The 19,076-nt window shown below is 36.4% G+C and overlaps 1 protein-coding gene across 1 annotated transcript in view; it reads right to left on the bottom strand.

The window, feature by feature from the left end:
• Positions 1–8,144: 8,144 nt before the first annotated feature.
• LOC128982926 (putative phospholipase B-like 1) overlaps positions 8,145–19,076 on the bottom strand; it is an 81,421-nt gene continuing 70,489 nt past the window's right edge. Inside the window, exons 6-9 of the mRNA XM_054401999.1 lie at positions 16,135–16,274; positions 15,046–15,225; positions 13,409–13,579; positions 8,145–8,459 (exon numbers count right to left, since the gene is read on the bottom strand). Of these exons, the coding sequence (XP_054257974.1) occupies positions 8,198–8,459; positions 13,409–13,579; positions 15,046–15,225; positions 16,135–16,274 (753 nt within the window). The 3' untranslated portion in view covers positions 8,145–8,197. The remainder of the gene's footprint in view (positions 8,460–13,408; positions 13,580–15,045; positions 15,226–16,134; positions 16,275–19,076) is intronic.

Below are 19,076 nucleotides of genomic sequence, written 5' to 3'. Positions count from 1 at the left end.
TAAGTGTGCTTTTTTGTGAGGTATGAGTCCTACTCCTGGTTCAAATAATTCCTTGAATTCATCCAAAAGATCTTCGAGTGCAGTAGATGTAGTATTGTTACTAACTGTTTTAAGCTCTGCCCAATCCAGTTTGACCTCTCTAATCCATTCTCTTCCAAAAATTGCATCGAAATTTTGGTTCACTATGTAGAGTTTCCCAACAAACACCTGATCATTGTAAGTGCATTCTACAAAGACGACACCCCGGGGTTGTTGATCGTTGTGGATCACCTAGACACAGGGCACATCAGTGTAAATTTATCGGAGAAATATGTAAGAAATGCAACAACTTGACTTACTTGACTTATTTCCGTGAGTTCCTAGGTGGAACATAGGGCCTCGACGAAATCTCGCCACCCGTCTCGATCCTCAGCAAGTGCCTTGGCCTGTCTCCACGTCAGCTGTCTTCTTGCTAGGTCTCTTTCTATGGTTCTCCTCCAAGTTGTTTTTGGCCTGCCCCGCTTTCTGTTTCCCTGCGGATTCCAGTCTAGTGCCTGTCTTGCTATACAGCTCTGCGGCCTTCTCAACGTATGGCCAATCCATCTCCACCTTCTTCTGGTGATAATCTTTTTGATTGGTTCTTGCTTGGTTATCATCCAAAGATCTTCGTTTCTTATCACATTAGGCCACCAAATTTTCAAAATGTACCGCAGGCACCTATTGACATATGCTTGTAGGCTTTGCACTTCTGCGTTGTTAATCTTCCATGTCTCACAGCCATATAGCAAGACAGACATGACATTGGAGTTGAACAGTCTTAATTTTGTCTTTCGCAGAATCTGCCTTGATGTCCACACAGGGCGTAGTTGGGCAAACGCTCCCTTGGCCTTCCTAATTCTGCTTTTGATATCTAGGTCTGTTCCTCCATCCAGTCCTACCATGCTACCAAGGTAACAAAACTCAGTTACGCTCTCAATGTCTTTGTTGTGTAGCTGCAAGACTTGATTGTTACGTGCATTTATACGCATTTCCATAGTCTTCCTTCCATTTATTTTAACATCTGAAGCTTCTACACGGAGATCATTTAGTTTCATTTCAATGTCACGGAAGCTTTCTGCAAGGAGACATAAGTCGTCTGCAAAATCCAGTTCTTCTAGGCGGCCATGCAACCCCCACCTTATGCCTCGGTTTCTATTTGTTGCCTTCCGAAGCATGCAATCAAGCGTCATTATAAACAGTATTGGTGACAAGAGGCACCCCTGCTTTACTCCAGACTCCACTGTGATTGGTTCTGAGAGGCTCCCAGCGTGTTCCACCTGGCAAATGTATCCATCATACATCTTTTGTGTGAGCCTTATGATTTTGTGAGGAATTCCAAAAGCTTCCATTGCAGCCCACATCTTCCTCCTACTGACAGAATCAAAGGCCTTTTCAAAGTCCACGAAAACTATATATAATGAAGCTTGATACTCCACAAACTGTTCAATGATTATTCTCAAAGTGTTGATGTGGTCTGTTGTCGATCGGGATTCCCTGAATCCTGCTTGTTCTTCACGAAGGACTTCTTCAACGGGTCTCCGAATTCTGTTGAGAATTATTCTTGAAAGAATTTTACTGCAGGTTGGCAACAGTGTGATTCCCCTCCAGTTATTGCAGTCTGTCAGATCTCCTTTCTTTGGAAGCTTTATGAGTACTCCTTGATTCCATTCTTCTGGTATTGTTTCCCTTTCCCAGATCTTCTTTAATGGGGGTTCTAAAAAGGAGCATAACATGTCTGGATTTGCCTTGAGGATATTAGGGGGGATATTGTCAATTCCCGGAGCTTTCCAGTTTTTCATTCGTCTCAATGCTTCTTTTATTTCTTCTTTAGTAGGGGGGGTAACATCTATGTTTATATTCCTTTCTCTACCAATAACAGGTTCCTCACGATTCTCAGGTTCTCCTTCCATATCACTACTATTATTTAAAACTGCTGTAAAGTGCTCCTTCCATCTTTCAAGCTGTTGCTGGCTTGTCGTAACAAGATTCCCTTGTTTATCCTTTATAGGCCTTACAGAGTGGAAGTTGTTTTTCCCCAGCTTCTTTGCAATGTCATAGAGACCCTTGCTGTCACCTAGATTGGCTGCATCTTGCGCTAGCGTTGCAAGCTCTTCTGCAAACACTCTCTTATCCCTTCTCACCTTTCTCTTTACTTGGCGATTTGTCTCAGAGTATTCTGCTGCGGCCAACTGCTTTTGGGCTCTAGTCCTGGCATTGTTTAACTTTGCCTTCTTTTCTCTCCTAATTTTTATTTCGCTCCATGTGTCATCGGAGATCCACTCCTTCCGGCCATGTTGCTGATACCCAACTACTTCCTCACTAGCTCCTATCACCACCTGTTTGAAGGATTGCCAATGATCTTCAACACTACATTCTTCCAAATCCGCTAAAGCCTCAAATCTATTTTGTAGGTTGATAGAAAAGAGTTCCTTCACCCTTTCATTTCTGAGCTTACCTACGGCAAACTTTTTCTTCTTTCCATCACCAGCCTTCTTGTTAGCTGCTATTTTAAGGCGTACCGTTGCAACCATAAGATGATGATCCGTTCCAGCGTCAGCTCCACGCTTGTTTCTGACATCAAGAAATGTCGCAAGAAATGCAACAAACAAGGGCATATTGCTAGCGTATGTTTAGGCACAAAACAAACAGAAATTCATTGTACCGAAACTGACAATACTATAGACTATTATAAGGAAGAGAAACAAGAGGTTTTTAAGATACACAACCAGAGTGCCGGTAATGACAAGTTTATGGTCGAGATACTTATTGAAGGTAAACCTGTGCGGATGGAGTTAGATACTGGAGCAGCAATAAGTATTCTACCATACTCTACCTTCAAAAGTCTCAACATAAATAAAAAGATTTTCCACACAAACATAGAACTAAGGACATACTCAAGCGAAATAATCAAACCCCGGGGTGTCGTCTTTGTAGAATGCACTTACAATGATCAGGTGTTTGTTGGGAAACTCTACATAGTGAACCAAAATTTCGATGCAATTTTTGGAAGAGAATGGATTAGAGAGGTCAAACTGGATTGGGCAGAGCTTAAAACAGTTAGTAACAATACTACATCTACTGCACTCGAAGATCTTTTGGATGAATTCAAGGAATTATTTGAACCAGGAGTAGGACTCATACCTCACAAAAAAGCACACTTACAGCTTGTTGAAGGGGCAAGACCTATTTTTGTGAAGGCTCGTCCAGTCCCATATGCACTAACTGAAAAAGTAGAACTCGAGTTGAATCGTCTGGAAGAAGCTGGAATCATTTCCAAAACAGACAAGTCCGATTGGGGTACTCCAATTGTACCTGTAGTAAAGCCTAATGGTAACTGCAATACTCAAGACTTTCTTTTTATGCACAGAAAAAAATCCCGTCCCGTCCCGTCCCGAAAATCGGGGAGGAAATAAAAATCCCGTCCCGTCCCGAACTAAAAACTCAATCCCGTCCATCCCTAATTCCAACCAAACAACGCCCGAAAATAGGCGTACGCTTGGAAATAGGTTGGCAACACTTACAAAGTAAGATACTACTACTAAGAAAGATACTAAGAACTAGTAGAAAGATACTACTACTACCATAGATGAAGTAATATAATGCTACTACTAAGAAAGATACTACAACTACGATCAGCTGGTGCAGTTTTTTGCATTTTGTTGAACGCTTGGATTTAACCTAACCTAAAACATGTTGTTTACTGTTTGAAAGACTAACTATTTCTATGCTTTTGTAGGAAAAATATAATGTGTAACACGAGGGCAAATTGCCTTTGCTACACTCGAGAAACTTTCCACACTTGCCTGCGGCTCGTGCGTAAACATTTCTTTTGTGTGCAGCAAAGTGCCACTTCGCCCACTAGTTACACAAATAACTATTACAGGCTGGTTTTGAAAATTTGTTCAAACAGGAAGATTATGTGTTTAGGATTAGGCCCCAAAGCAGAACGTTTTTAAGCTTTCTGCAACAGACTTGCAAAAATCCAACAATTTTCTGCAGACTTGCACGGTCCTCGGTCCAAGCTGCGTGTAAATGAACCACATGTGTGATAGTTGTAATGAATATTTGGAAATAAATACATTTTTAAACACTCGTATCCCACTTGCAAAGGGCCACTTTGCCCACTAGTTACACAGTTAACTATTTAATACAAACTTAAAACCCTAAGAGTTAATATGAAATATTTTAACATTGGTTCCAGAGGAGTTATAAAATCGTGATTGGAGGATCAGGAAAACATCGTCATAGTAGATATCCTGGCGAGATGAAAAGACCTATCAATAGGAAGCAACATGGCTGCTAGCTCATGATAGGTGGTTGGTAGTGGTAAATCGTTGAAAACCCTAGTTAGAAACTACTTCAGTTTGAGTGGCTATAGAAATTAAAATCTGTGCAGAAATGTTTTGTTTAATATCTTGGGAGATTTCCATGTTTTATTGATCCAATCTTCAATTTAATAGTCAATGGTTTTTATATTATAACAGTCTACAGGTTCATTAAATGCTGTATTTGTTTTTTTCCCCAATATTAATCAAGATAAGGTGATTAGAATCTTAAAAACCCACAATTACAGGTCAAAACAGTTAGCAATTTGTTTGATAAAATGTAATAAATCCTTCCATTCTTTGAATAAGACATCCATATGTAGTATGAGCCATAGTTGGTGATGTGTCTTTTCTAACATACTGTATGTTTAACAAAATACCATATGTTATGTTTAATAAGTTGACTTTGTTTTTGTTTACAATCATTGTTATTTTAGGATTCAATTCAGAATACACCTATTTTATTTTACACATCTTTTATTTAATATGTAACAGATTGGCGACGAGGAAAACCAGTTTTTAATTTTTTTTTTACATTCTATTTATTACAATTTATTTTTTAATATGAGTGACCTAAGTTACACTGAAAGTTTGACTGATTTAAAGAAGATTAGAGTAGTAGTGAAGGGTCAGTTGTCTAAGGCTGAAAGATGGCTAGCAAACCTACAAAACATGTCAAAAGAAGTAATCAAAACCAGGATAACAACAATTGAAGATTATTGGGAAAGATTTAATTCTGTACAACAATTAATAGAAGAGAAAACTGAAGAAGCTGAAATTGAGAAAGAAATAGATTACAGAGTAGAAATGGAGGACAAATATTACAAGGTAATGGATGAGTTACAAAAACGTATGGGACAGCTTGCAGAACTACAAGTGAACACCCACTACTTCCTCAATGATTTTCACACCATATCAGGAAAATGAATCATTCAAGAACTTCATTCGTCGATTTGAGATATTTCTATATCTACATAGCCAAGAATTGGAACCAAAGGATCAAGTGTACACAATGCTACATGCCTTAACCCCACATTTACATCAGAAGCTGTATGATTTGTGTGCTCCCGAAAGTCCTTTGGATAAAACATATGCTGAATTAGTAAGTCTTTTGGCTGATTATGTTGACCCTAAACCTAGTACTTGGGCCTTACAACACAAATTTATGACAAGAACACAAGAATCTGAAGAAACCGTAAAAATATATTCCGTTGAGCTTCAAAAGTTATCTTCAGACTGTGACTTCAACTGTAATAATTGTGGGAAATCAATTGCAAACACATTACTACGCATGCAGTTTATAAGAGGTATTAGCAATTCAGACATAAGAACAAAATTATTAGAAGAAAGATCTGCTTCATCGTTTCAAGATGTAGTGAAACTTGCCTCCATCATGGAATTGGCAAAGAACGAAAGCTATATAGTAGAAGAAAACATTCATTCAAATGAGAAAATCAACAAGATAGCAGGTACAGGAACAAAACCACCCCATTTTTCTCCTACTTGGAACAAAAAGTTAAAGTCTCCATTTGAACGCCTCAAAGGTAAATGCTGGGTCATTCCACACCAAATCATCCAGCAAAAAGTAGACTTGTCACCCAAGGTTTTCTGATTTCAATAAAATTTTGCATAGATAATATATAAGTATAGATAAGAAGAAATCCAAAATTTTATCTCATTCTGACCAAGGGCTTCAGAGATACGGCCATTTTAAGTTTCACACAAATTCAGTTTCCGAGACTTATTTTTGCTCTAAACTGAAATGCATATATTCTCGTCTTTCTATGTGAAAAGGACAATTTTGAAGATATGGGCTTCAAATTTTACTTATATATCCAAAACTTAATGCAGAATCATATAACACAAGTTAAATGATAACTATTACCTATTATAACCCAAAAAAAATTCCTAAATACAAATAATTCGATTTTTTCGAAATCGGAACATTCAGTTACAAAAGGTATGATAGCAAAAATCTCTCTCCAGATAAACCTATAAAACTATATATCACTGGAAAGAGGATAAAATTATCTTTCAAATGGTATAATAACATTAGTGGGGTTTTGAGTATTAACATTGTTATCACACGTGAAAGTCAAAAATTAAATTTGATTAAGCTAAAAATTTTGTTTGATGCAGAATATGTATGATGAACTTAAATAAATACAAAAGGTTCATCAATTTCATATATGTTTGTACAAATGACTAGAAATCTAAAAATATGAAACAAAATATTGGGTTATTAAGTTGTTATTTTTGTTTGAATTAAATTTTTACTTATAAAAAGCCCTAACTAAATCGTCCTATATTCTACATTACTTTTACCTAAAGAAAGGCTTTTTATAGCTTTACAAGAAATTACAAAATTACATTTAATGCAAAATTTATAAGTTTACCACTCTCAATAACAAATAAAAAATATGTATTATTAATTTTATAGATCAAACTTCAATATTAAATTATGTGTTAAAAAAATAAAAATAAAATTTTATGACATATTTAATACTCTATCAATGTTTGTAGTAACCAGAGTTTATAACAGTGAATGTGACCAGTCTGTATGTATTGGTGTGTTTGTGTTTAAAATTATCTTTCAAATGTTATAAAAATAAGAGTGTGGTTTGGAGTATTAACATTTTATTACACGTCAAAGTCAAAAGAAAACAACTTGATTTAAACGTAAAACAAAACCAAATACATCCTATTTTTTTAGTAAATTTGTAGTAATTTTTTTGTAAACTCTTTGTCAATATCTTTGTCACTATCATGAAATGCAGAATTTTCTTAATTTTTTGAACCAGTGTTTACAACATTCAATAACTTTCTACAATTGCTGCACAAAAGCTTTCCTGGCACTAAAGTTATGTCTTTAAGTTCTTTAACTTCTTTTACCTTCTTTAAAGAAATTACTCTTAAATATTAACTCTTAGGGTTTTAAGTTTGTATTAAATAGTTAACTGTGTAACTAGTGGGCAAAGTGGCCCTTTGCAAGTGGGATACGAGTGTTTAAAAATGTATTTATTTCCAAATATTCATTACAACTATCACACATGTGGTTCATTTACACGCAGCTTGGACCGAGGACCGTGCAAGTCTGCAGAAAATTGTTGGATTTTTGCAAGTCTGTTGCAGAAAGCTTAAAAACGTTCTGCTTTGGGGCCTAATCCTAAACACATAATCTTCCTGTTTGAACAAATTTTCAAAACCAGCCTGTAATAGTTATTTGTGTAACTAGTGGGCGAAGTGGCACTTTGCTGCACACAAAAGAAATGTTTACGCACGAGCCGCAGGCAAGTGTGGAAAGTTTCTCGAGTGTAGCAAAGGCAATTTGCCCTCGTGTTACACATTATATTTTTCCTACAAAAGCATAGAAATAGTTAGTCTTTCAAACAGTAAACAACATGTTTTAGGTTAGGTTAAATCCAAGCGTTCAACAAAATGCAAAAAACTGCACCAGCTGATCGTAGTTGTAGTATCTTTCTTAGTAGTAGTAGTATCTTTCTACTAGTTCTTAGTATCTTTCTTAGTAGTAGTATCTTACTTTGTAAGTGTTGCCAACCTATTTCCAAGCGTACGCCTATTTTCGGGCGTTGTTTGGTTGGAATACTGGTGTGCGACAAAGTAAAAAATGTGTGGCAAAGTAAGTAAATCCTGACTGTAGGAAAAACCTATTTGTGTGTGTGAAAAAATGCTGGTAATAAAATCCAACGTGTGTAATAATTTTTTTATTGGCAGTGTCAACTGCATGTAATTGCAGTCTGTTTTTAACAGTTCAGGAACATAAAATAACACCAAGACCCATTTTATTAGTTCAGTTGTTTTATTAAATTATTTTATTATTTGACGTATCTAACTCAAAAGAAAGGCCCCCACCACTGCCATGTGAGAGGATCAAACTGGAAACTGTCCGGTTGTCCCATGTGAGGGAGGTGTTTGAAGTCACTCGTGCTCCATCGGAAGAGAGGCAGATTGTTTCCTGTAGTAGGACCACTAATGGCTTTGAAAGTCAAGTTGTGAACCAGTTCAGAAGATGTGACTTTGGCATCAATGGCTCCATGACATCTGTGACCCAGAGCTGGGAATGGGTATCGACCTTTTTTCGGATTCAGGTCACTTCTAAAAATTGAAATAATATGTTTAAGAAAGTACACGATTTTCATAAATATTTCCCTAAATTTGCAACACAACCTTGTACAAACTGACCATCCATCATAAGCTGTAAGAACACAACCAATAATTCCAACGGGATCACATCATTTGTCCGAGCTTTCAACTGTCCGAGTTTGTTAAAAATTACAAAATATTTTAAAAATCAGTTGTCCGAGTTTTGATAAATAACTAATAATAATTAGATAAATCAACTGTCCGAGTTTTCATTTGTCCGAGTTTATTTAATTATTTGAAAAAATATCGAAATATCAAGTGTCCGAGTTTTCAACTGAGTATGGTTTAAATAATAATAATATTTGGTTAAATCAACTGTCCGAGTTTTTAAATTATTTAAAAAAATATCGAAATATCAACTGTCCGAGTTTTCAACTGTCCTAGTAGGGTCAACATCAAATGTGACACTGCACGCCGAGACTAGCGTGTCTAAGGCGCCTGGTCAGAAGCCGATGTAAACCTCTTCTGCGAAGGAGTCGGGCATTGTGCGAGCCGCAAGAGCCCCTCACGTCGACTTAAGAAGAATTATATTATTTTTATTATAAGACTAATTTTACAATTTTTAATTATAAAATTAAACTGTCATCACCTAACACAACCAACCAAACTTGCTGATAATATAAAATACCCCCGCCGCAGCAAACCTGCAGACGAAGCGAATTTCAACTTGTCTGATTACATATTTACTAAAATATTTCCATAAATAAGCGAGTGCTAAGGTTTGCTGCTACGGGGAAGGTAAACAGTGTTTTTTTACCATACGTCAATAGTATAGGATGAAATAAATAAAATTTCAAAATTTGATCAACATATATCCATAAACAAGAAAACTAAAACAGTTTTCCTCTTCTCCATAAGAATAACATTTGCATTTTTTTATATTCTCCGTAACCATTAGACATACAACAATGCTTCAATATACTAAATTATTTCTTTTTTTAGTTCTACAAAATGGTTGTGAAATATATTCCAAAATGTTATGTTTTTAGGGTCAAAAATGGGAAAACCCCATTTTTACCCCATAAACCCCCCTTCCCATTGTCCAAGCTCTCACGGCTCGCACAATGCCCGACTCCTTCGCAGAAGAGGTTTACATCGGCTTCTGACCAGGCGCCTTATCTTATCTTATCTAACAGGGGCAGGTCAAGACCTTAAAGCACTTCATCCGAAATCGAATTATTGCGCACCCCAGACAATTGTTTTCTTGTTGACCTTACAAATTAAGGTGTCCAATGAATGCCTGTAACTTCCCGATAAGTTCATCCTCAGGAAGATATCTTCTATGCCCGACTCCTTCGCAGAAGAGGTTTACATCGGCTTCTGACCAGGCGCCTTAGACACGCTAGTCTCGGCGCGCAGTGTCACTTTGATGTTGACCCTTCTCGGACAGTTGAAAACTCGGACAAATGAAAACTCGGACAGTTGATTTAACCAAATATTATTATTATTTAAACCATACTCGGACAGTTGAAAACTCGGACACTTGATATTTCGATATTTTTTCAAATAATTTAATAAACTCGGACAGTAGATTTATCTAATTATTATTAGTTATTTATCAAAACTCGGACAAATGAAAACTCGGACAACTGATTTTTAAAATATTTTGTAATTTTTAACAAACTCGGAAAGTTGAAAACTCGGACAAATGAACCTCACCCATTCCAACCTGCACTCATACTGGCTTTGAGACTACAGTAAACCCCTAGTTATAGGATAAAAGACGAGCAAGGACAATTTAGATTACATATTTTTCTAATTAATCAATGGTCAGAATTTAAAGGCTATTATCAGCTCAAAGACAACAGTTAAGTCTTACTTTCTCCCCTATACCACAGTAATATAGAGAAAGTATTGTTTTCGTCAACATTTTCGAGTTTAAGTTTTGAGTGGATATATCTGTTTTGGGTCCCCTTGAACCCAAATGGCACACCAGTAAGTATAAAAGTACGACTCACTCACCGGGGCAGCTGCCGCGAGGTTCGGGTTCTGTCATCACGCTGTAGCAATACAGTAATTGAAAATATTCATAATAAACCAGGCATATACCATACAGTAATTGAAAATATTTATAATAAAACAGGCATGTACCATGGATATAAAGAACTAAAACAAAATCAAAATACCCCCGTTGCAGCTTAATTTAGGCTAATATTTCAATTATAAAATATTAAATTAATAAAGTTTTTGGCCTTTGTTGACATCAAAATGTAAAAATAAAGCAGTCCCAGGTAACCGTGCCGGTGAAAATTCACTAAGAAAACTTGGGACATCCAATTTTACAAGAAAGTTTAGTTCGTATGTGATTTTTTTTTTACTTTGTAACCTAATCGAGGTTGTATGAGAACGTAAGCTTTTTAATTACTAAAGGATGCTAATTGCTTCATTTAAAGAAAGTTAAAGTCTTTCTAGCACCTTGTGAGAGCATTGTTAGGGATTGGATTTCAACAGAAGAGAACCTCGTAATTACCGTAAGGTATTGTATATAGAAGTACACAGTAAACAAACAGTAGACTCCCTCTTATCCCGACACCTTTTAACCGGACAATTTGTATCAGCACATGCTTTAACCGGACTTGATAGGCAGAAATTGGGCGGTACTAAAACGACTGTTCTCGTGGGAAAGATTTCAGACCAGTGATCACGTGTCTCAATAAAATGCTCTCCTAAATTTAAGTAGAATATCACAGTAAACGTTCCGTTTTAACAAGTTTTTTGGGATGCCGGTCTAACCGGAAAAACCGTTATCCAGACTGGCCTCGGTCCCGAGGAGTCCGAATAAGAGGGAGTCTACATACAGTGGGGTACATAAAACCTACTCTCCTCTACTCCAAAACGCGCGTTCCAATGCTCACATGTGTACGGTCCCATTAGAACATTCTAACTTGAGGTGCGCTGCTAGCGCGCGTTGCATGATGAACCTCTGAGGCGCGCGTTGCAACGCGTGGTAGCCGAAGCACTGGCGCTGCATGTGTACGCACTCATTTGATTGCTGTGTTCCCAAGACGCGCGTTGCAATGCTCCCAAGTGTACTGAGTCGAGGGGATGCAAGAATGATATAACGCCTTGGAATCGGCAAAAATTAGTATAGTAGACGTTATAAATTTACTCTGTATTTGTTATGTTATTTAATATTTTATAAAGTTCATTTTGGATAAAAACTGGATACGAGACTTGAACAAGTTAGTCAACTACTAAAATTGTCTTTTTTTGGTGGTAAAGATGTAGACAATTAAACATATTTTACTGTTTGTATTCAACTTTTTTTCTATCGCTCTTAGTCTTATCAAAATTTCTGGTTGAATAGAACGGCAAATCCTCATTTGAAGGGTGCGGCGGATAGCCTAGCCACAAGCGGCTGTCGTAGCATCGCATTCGTATGCCTAATTACTGTAAGTCGACTGAATTATTCCAAGCAGGTTGTTTCTTTTAACTTTCCTTATTGCTATTAGTTTTGTAGCAAATATTGGTTTAAAAACAGTATAAGAAAATCTTTGTTATTGAAAATTGAAATTATTATAAAATTCATTTATAAAGCAGGAATTCTGTCTCCTATCCTATATAAATACAGTGATTGCCTAGGCCTGTATACAAGTACAGTTACAATAACTACGTAGGCATATTAGACTTGACTGCTTGGCCTGTATGTAAAAAAACATATGTATGTCTGTTTTAGGATAAGAGGGAGGAACTATGAGTATGATTTATTTCTGAAATCGTTATATGATTGGTTTAGTTATAGATGTGTTTTCAGTAAATGTGTACTTTTAGGTAAGCAAATTTGTTAGTTTTAAATTTTATGAAAATCACCCTAAAAGACATACAGGACAATAGAACTCTGATTGTCCTAATAGAGTAGGACCGTACCACTTTCGGATAACCTAAATTTTGGATGCAGTAGTTGGATTTTTACCAAAACTCAGGGTATTTTATAGAAAATATGCCGAGTCAAGCCAAACTTTTATTGCCGCAATTGCAGAACAAGTCTGCAAATATTGCACAGTCAACAAATTCTAATGCACTCACCACATTCAAGGAAGACTATGATTATTTTCTGTCTGTGGGAGATGATGATGTTCACATGTCCGCGTGGGATATTCAATATTTTGTCGCGATCACAGAAGAGGATGATGATGATTCTGGGACAGCGGAAGAAGATGATGTCCACACTACTTCATGATATGTTCACGGTTTGTTGCGACCACTGGAGACTCCGACGCAGCAGAAAAAAATTATAGTGATGTCTGCAGTCTGCACGACCATGGGAGATGTTTAGGATATAGGCTATACTGCCACAAAAACGGCTTCTGCCTTCTTTAACAGTACTACTGTGTAACCAGTTCTCAAAACTAGATTAAGAGTTATGAAAAATACTGGAATGATTATTACTACAATAAGTTATACAGTCGAACCTCGGTAAAACAAATTCCTCGATAAGACGATTTTTTTTAATCCCCTTGAAAATTTCATAAAGGTCAATGGTAAAAACACCTCTATACCACGTAGTAATTAGGTTAAAAACCTCCATAAGACAAATTTGTTTGTGATATGGGCTAGGACTGATAAACCTCTATGTAACGAATTTTCTTAGCACAAAACCTCTACAAGACGAATGCAACCTCTATAAGACAAATTTCTCATAATCTTAACCTCCGTAGTTTAAAAAACAATCAGAAACTTGTCTCAACATGAAACCCCCACACATCCCCTCTTCCTTCCTCAGTCATTGTTTGGGAAGTGGCTGTGTATTAGAGAAACCTCTCTAAGACGAATAATGGCAGTATTAAACCTCGATAAACCGAACCTCTTTATTTAGAATACCTCGATAATACAAATTTTCCCCTACCCCTTGAAATTCGTCTTATGGAGTTTCACTGTATTTATGCATTAGATTAGATTACCTGGCAGCAATTGCATTTTCAGCACTGTACGGTGGCGTACAGTTACAGACAGAATGAGGATCATTTTTGTAGTTGTTGTAACGCAGCAGTTTCATAAGAGAATCAAGATCTGTAACTGATGACTGGTTTCTATGGAAGATGAGCGCTCGAGGAGTTTTATCATAGGAAAACCTGCATTAGAAAACCTTACACAATTTGTGTTTACAAATCAACATACAGTACTATATATTGAAATTTTTTTTCAATCACTAGTGTATCATTACTACCTTTCATGTTCCCTTCAGTTGAACATCAAAGTGAATATACAGTACATATGCAGATACACGAGACTGTGAAATCCTTGTACATAGCTGTTAGCAACGTCACCACCTGACAAAGAGGCCAAATACCCCAACCAGCAAACCTTTAGACTTAGCAAATTTCCATTTCCCTGATTGCATTTTCTGTTTCACTACAATATTTCCTTTTACGTGCCTGGAATTGATTTATTATTTAAATAACATTAGGTTTAATTAGTACTTAGGGTTGCTTCTACATGGAATGTAATAAAGTGTGTTTTCTAGAGAAATTTTAACAGCTTGTTATGAAATAAAATGTATTTACCAAAATTTAATCAATTAATTTATAATATCCAAATTGCAAAACATAATGTTTTGAGGCTGAAAATTTTGAGAAACCAATTATTACCCCATAAAACCATATCTTTTTCTGAACTTGCTGTTTCCTTAACTCATTCATATAAATGTAGAATTGTACTATTTTTATGAAAATTGGAGGATTTTTACTTTAGGTAGTTATGTGGACATGTATATATATATATATATATATAGAAGAACCTTGATACAGTAACAAGTTTTTCATGGGCATTCTCAAATAAGGTTGATTTCTTATTGAGTATTGCAATAACATGTAATTAAGAGTATTTAAAAATGACACTTGTTATTCAACTTAAAATTCAACTTTTTATTGAGAGTCTTGCTATCGAGGCTCCACTATGAAGCTACATAATCATACAAATTTGAATGGATGGTGTTTCTGGCCTGTGTGGACATGAAAACAAAAAAGTGAAGGGTCGGATTAACCATTCGTTAAAGAAAATTCAAAACGCCAGAAGAAATTCAAAGAGACTTTCCAACTGTTAAAGAGAATATTCTAAATTGTCAAAGAAAAGAATAAAGCTAAATTTCTTTACTATTAATAACAATGATTCTATGGAAAAGGGGTTCATAACATTTTAAAATTATTTCCAACATTCCAACTAAAACTATTAGCCTATTATCAAACGAGACAGGTATAATAAGTAATGTACTTGAATCTAGTAGCAATCATCTAAATATACAATAGATGTGTGTATTGAGAGCGCAAAATACGTCATTCCCCGTTGAGAACTGTAGAAACAGCATGTTGAGTCTGACTCACAATAAATTCCTAATAACACTAAAACTCGAAGATAACTATATGTAACAATGCACATTAGCTGATTGATTGGCAATGAAGCTAAGAAAACAGGGATACCAAAATATGAACTTGTATTGTCGTTAAAAAGTGTCTTACAGTGTTTGTAATTTGGGTTGTGTTAAAAAAAAACACCCTGTAGGCCTAAATAGATGTTTTTACATCACAGTTTAAGTACCCACCAATCTCCATACTTGTCCACAAGCTCCTGGTTGCCTGAAAGGTCAAACACATCTTTGTAGAAAGGCACATTGTAGCTAGGCCAGTAACCCTGAGATACCAGACGTGATGTTTGGTCTTCGTATCTGATGTAGCCTGGAATCTGCTCCAATATCCAAAGTGTTCCAGGCTTAGGCTTCATCCTGTTGTGATTATAACAGACTAAATGTCATCTGTATCAACCATCTACATAGTTAAAAAAGTCTAGAAATGAGTATTGATTTTGATAGAGAACATTTTTATCTTTTAAATACATTTTTTATCTTTTGGTATAAATGATCTGCACATCCTAGTGCTATATTCACAAATCAAGACTCGTTTGCTATGAGAACACAACTTCTATCTCTTCAATCACCCCATTCAGCTTATTACTGTAGATGTGGACCTTACGCATCCAACAAAATGTATACCAAGTATTATGAGAGCGTATTGCCCTGGAATAAAGAGCAACCATTCAAGATGGCTTAAAAATATGATATGTAAACTGTACAGGTATGTAGGTAGGCCTACACCAATTATATTTCTTGACAAACCCAAAAAGATATATTGCTTAGAAAATAATAAAACACTAACAATACCTTTAAAAATTAGCACCAAACTACAAAATAGTTTTAATTTTTAAAAGAAAAAAGCTGAAACGCCAAACAATATACAGTAGACTTCCTCTTATCCAGACTCCTCAGGACCGAGTCAGGATAACGGCTTTCCTGGTTAAACAGACATCTCCTAACACTCGTTAAATTAGGTTTAAACTAAACACTAGAAACCTAACCGAAATATTTTACTTGAATTTGGGGAGCATTGTATTTAGACACATGATTACTGGTCTCAAATCTTTTCCATGAGAAAAGAATTAGTTTCAGTACCGCCCACTTCCTGCCGATCCAGTCCAGTTAAACTGATTTGCTAATAAAAATTGTCCGTTAAAAAATATGTAATTTCTACCGAGTGCAGTCCGGTGTAACCAATGTCCGGACATTGGTCTTATCCAATTATAAGATGGAGTCTACTGTAAGTTTAAATCTCATTTGAGAGTGTTGTAATTTGTTTACCCCTTTTTGAACTTCTTGAGATCAACTATCATCCACTGATTATTGTAGGTTCCGCTGTTGTACTGGCTGAAAGTTTTACTCCAGGTTCTGCCTGAATCGGCTAGTCTCATAGCAATCAGTGATCGAACAGAGTCAAACAACTGTCAACAAAATATTCTTTTAAAAAGGTCTAAACAATTTAAGTTTTCCTACAGTTACCTAACAATGTACATGTTCTCTCACTGATTTGAGAAAGCAAAGTGGCCAATTCGCTCATCAGTGAGACAATGTTAACATTGTCTCACTCTAATTACTTTGTCTCACTCCAGATTTGCAACGTGAAGGCACGAAATAGTGAGCGCGTAACATGCAGGCAACGTTGTATGCGCGCGAAATACGTTGGCAGCACTGGCTGTAAATCAGCTGGTCAGCTGTTGTACTGTTGTATTTGTCACTTCACGTTAAATGTTATATTAAAAGTTCACTTCTGTGTAAAAATAGGTTATGTTTCTTCACAAATTTATTTGTTTTATGGTAACTGTAGGAAAAGTATAATGTGCAACTCGAGTTCAAAGTACAATTGCCTCACTCGAGAAACCATTCCTCACTCGCCTACGGCTCGTGAGTAAGGATTTCTCTCGAGTGAGTCAATTGCTCACTTTTCTCACTAGTTGCACAAATAACTATTGTTCCGTAATCACTTGTTTACTTACTATTCAGCCAAGAATATTGGAACAAATACACCATTTTGTGCTACAACAAGTAGGGAAAATAGACAATAGACAAACTCTTTATTGTAATATTCCTAGAGAACATTCATGCGTCAGGTACAACTATTACAGTCATTTGCAATTTTACAATTAGTATTTTTTTAAATATTTTTTTTTATAGTAGCTTATTGTTTAAGAATTCATCCTCTGAGTAAAACGGCCGGTCCATAAGCCATGTTGTCAGGTGCTTCTTGAACAGATTGGGTTGTTCTCTCTTAAGGTGCTCTGGTAGGTTGTTAAAGTACAGAGCACCTTTGTAGGATGGTTTCTGCTTAAAATGACTCTTATTAATTACAAAATAATTAATAAATGCACGCATATTAACTCAACACAAAATCTAATTCATGAATGTTTACAAAACAAAAAACAATCGAAAAACATATGATAGTAAAATAGGTATAAATGAATTATTAACAGTCTTAGAGAAGACATAACAGTCTCCCCCACTATTTTGAACTTGCAGTGTATTATTATGAAAGCACAAAGTCCTTGTATCGGCCCGGCATTTGCCTTTGTCGCCTTGATCTCTCTTGATTCTCAGGAATATGACCATTGTTTGTTTCTGTTTCCTGAACTTCTGGAACCTCTGAATTGTTTGCTTTGGAAGTTGGCGATTTTTTGGGAATTGATCGTCCTTTGGGAGTTGACGGTCTTCCGGGATTCGATGTTCTTACGGCAGTTGATGGTCTTTCAGGAGTTGACGGTCTTTCAGGATTAGCTAATTGATTATAAGGAGTAGCAGCCGTAGTGTTTCCTTTGGTGCATTTAGAAGCCCGTGGAACATCAAATATGTGGATTGGTCCAGCCCTAACAACCTTTGGTTTTGGTATCAAAGTGGACCGCAATTGATCAATGTGTCGTTTTATAAGTCGGCCTGACGTATCAAGGGAAACTAGATAGTGTCGAGTTCCCAACTTTTTATTTACCTCTCCAAACTCCCATACGTTCTTGTTGTTCATGAAGAGACGAACCTGAACTCTCTCCCCCTCATTGAATGAACGTGTAGGAGGAGCATTTCTAGTTGAAGGATTTTGTACGTTAGGAAAAATGGCATCCATTCGTATTCTTAACTTCCTGCGGAGGTAAAGTTCAGCGGGTGATTTTCCACATGCTAGAGGAGTTGCTGGGTACCGCATTAAGATCTTCTGGACCTTTATTGCCATTCGTATGTTTTCCGAAGCTGTGGACTTCAGGCGGTTCTTCAATGTTTGAACAGAGCGTTCTGCTAAGCCGTTTGTTGCTGGGTGTCCTGGAGATATGAATTTCTGGAAAACGCCATGCAATTTGCAATAAGCTTGGAATGTATCACTTTGAAAAATTTAGGCGTTGTCAGATACCATAAAATTCGGGTAGCCGTGTGTAGCAAAAATTTGTTCAAGTAGATGTATGGTATTGGAGCTGGATGGTGCATCTTTGATTACTTTTATCTCCGCCCATTTTGATCTAGCATCAATACACACGAGGAAGTTGAAGCCTTGAAACGGTCCTGCGTAGTCAATGTGTATTCTTTCCCAGTTCTCTTTTGGGATTTCCCACGGGTGATTGGGAGCTTTGGGCGGATTTGACCGTGTTAGTGCAAAATTTTTACACCCTTTCACAAGATGCTCAATGTCCTTGTCAATATTTGGCCAGTAAACATAGCGCCGTGCAAGCTATTTCATTTTTGTGATTCCAAGATGACTTTCGTGAAGTTCATTTAGAATCTTGTTTCTAAGTAGTGATGGAATGTATATACTCTTTCTCCCCGGAAAATAATGTTTTCGATCAAAGTAAAATCAGAATCAGTTGAATTGGTGAGCAGGTCTTTCAAAATCTTAGAGAGCACTGGATCTTTGGATGTCTCGTTCTTAATGATTTCAGCTGTGATTTCATGGCTTGAAATTTGAAAAATAACTTGGCTGCAGATTTGGTGTACCTCTTTTCCGATTTTCTTGTCTTTAGTAGAGTGAGTCTGTGTAAGAGGAGCTCGTGAAAGACAATCCACGTTTTTATTTTCCATGCCCTTTTTGAACACCAACTTGTAATTGAAACCTGACAGATATGATGCATATCTGAGTAAACGAGCTGAAGTCATTTGTGGTAGAGCTTTGTCATGCCTGAAGATCCTTGATATGGGCTGATTATCTGTTACAAGTTGAAATTGAGTCCCGAATAAGTAATAATAGAAGTGGGAGACACCAAAAACTATGGCCA

The sequence above is a fragment of the Macrosteles quadrilineatus genome, unplaced genomic scaffold (assembly GCF_028750875.1).
Source record: "Macrosteles quadrilineatus isolate MER2022 unplaced genomic scaffold, UCM_ALF_1.0 Scaffold_1__1_contigs__length_201487025, whole genome shotgun sequence".
Lineage (NCBI taxonomy): Eukaryota > Metazoa > Arthropoda > Insecta > Hemiptera > Cicadellidae > Macrosteles > Macrosteles quadrilineatus.
This window is presented reverse-complemented; position numbering and strand designations above follow the sequence as displayed.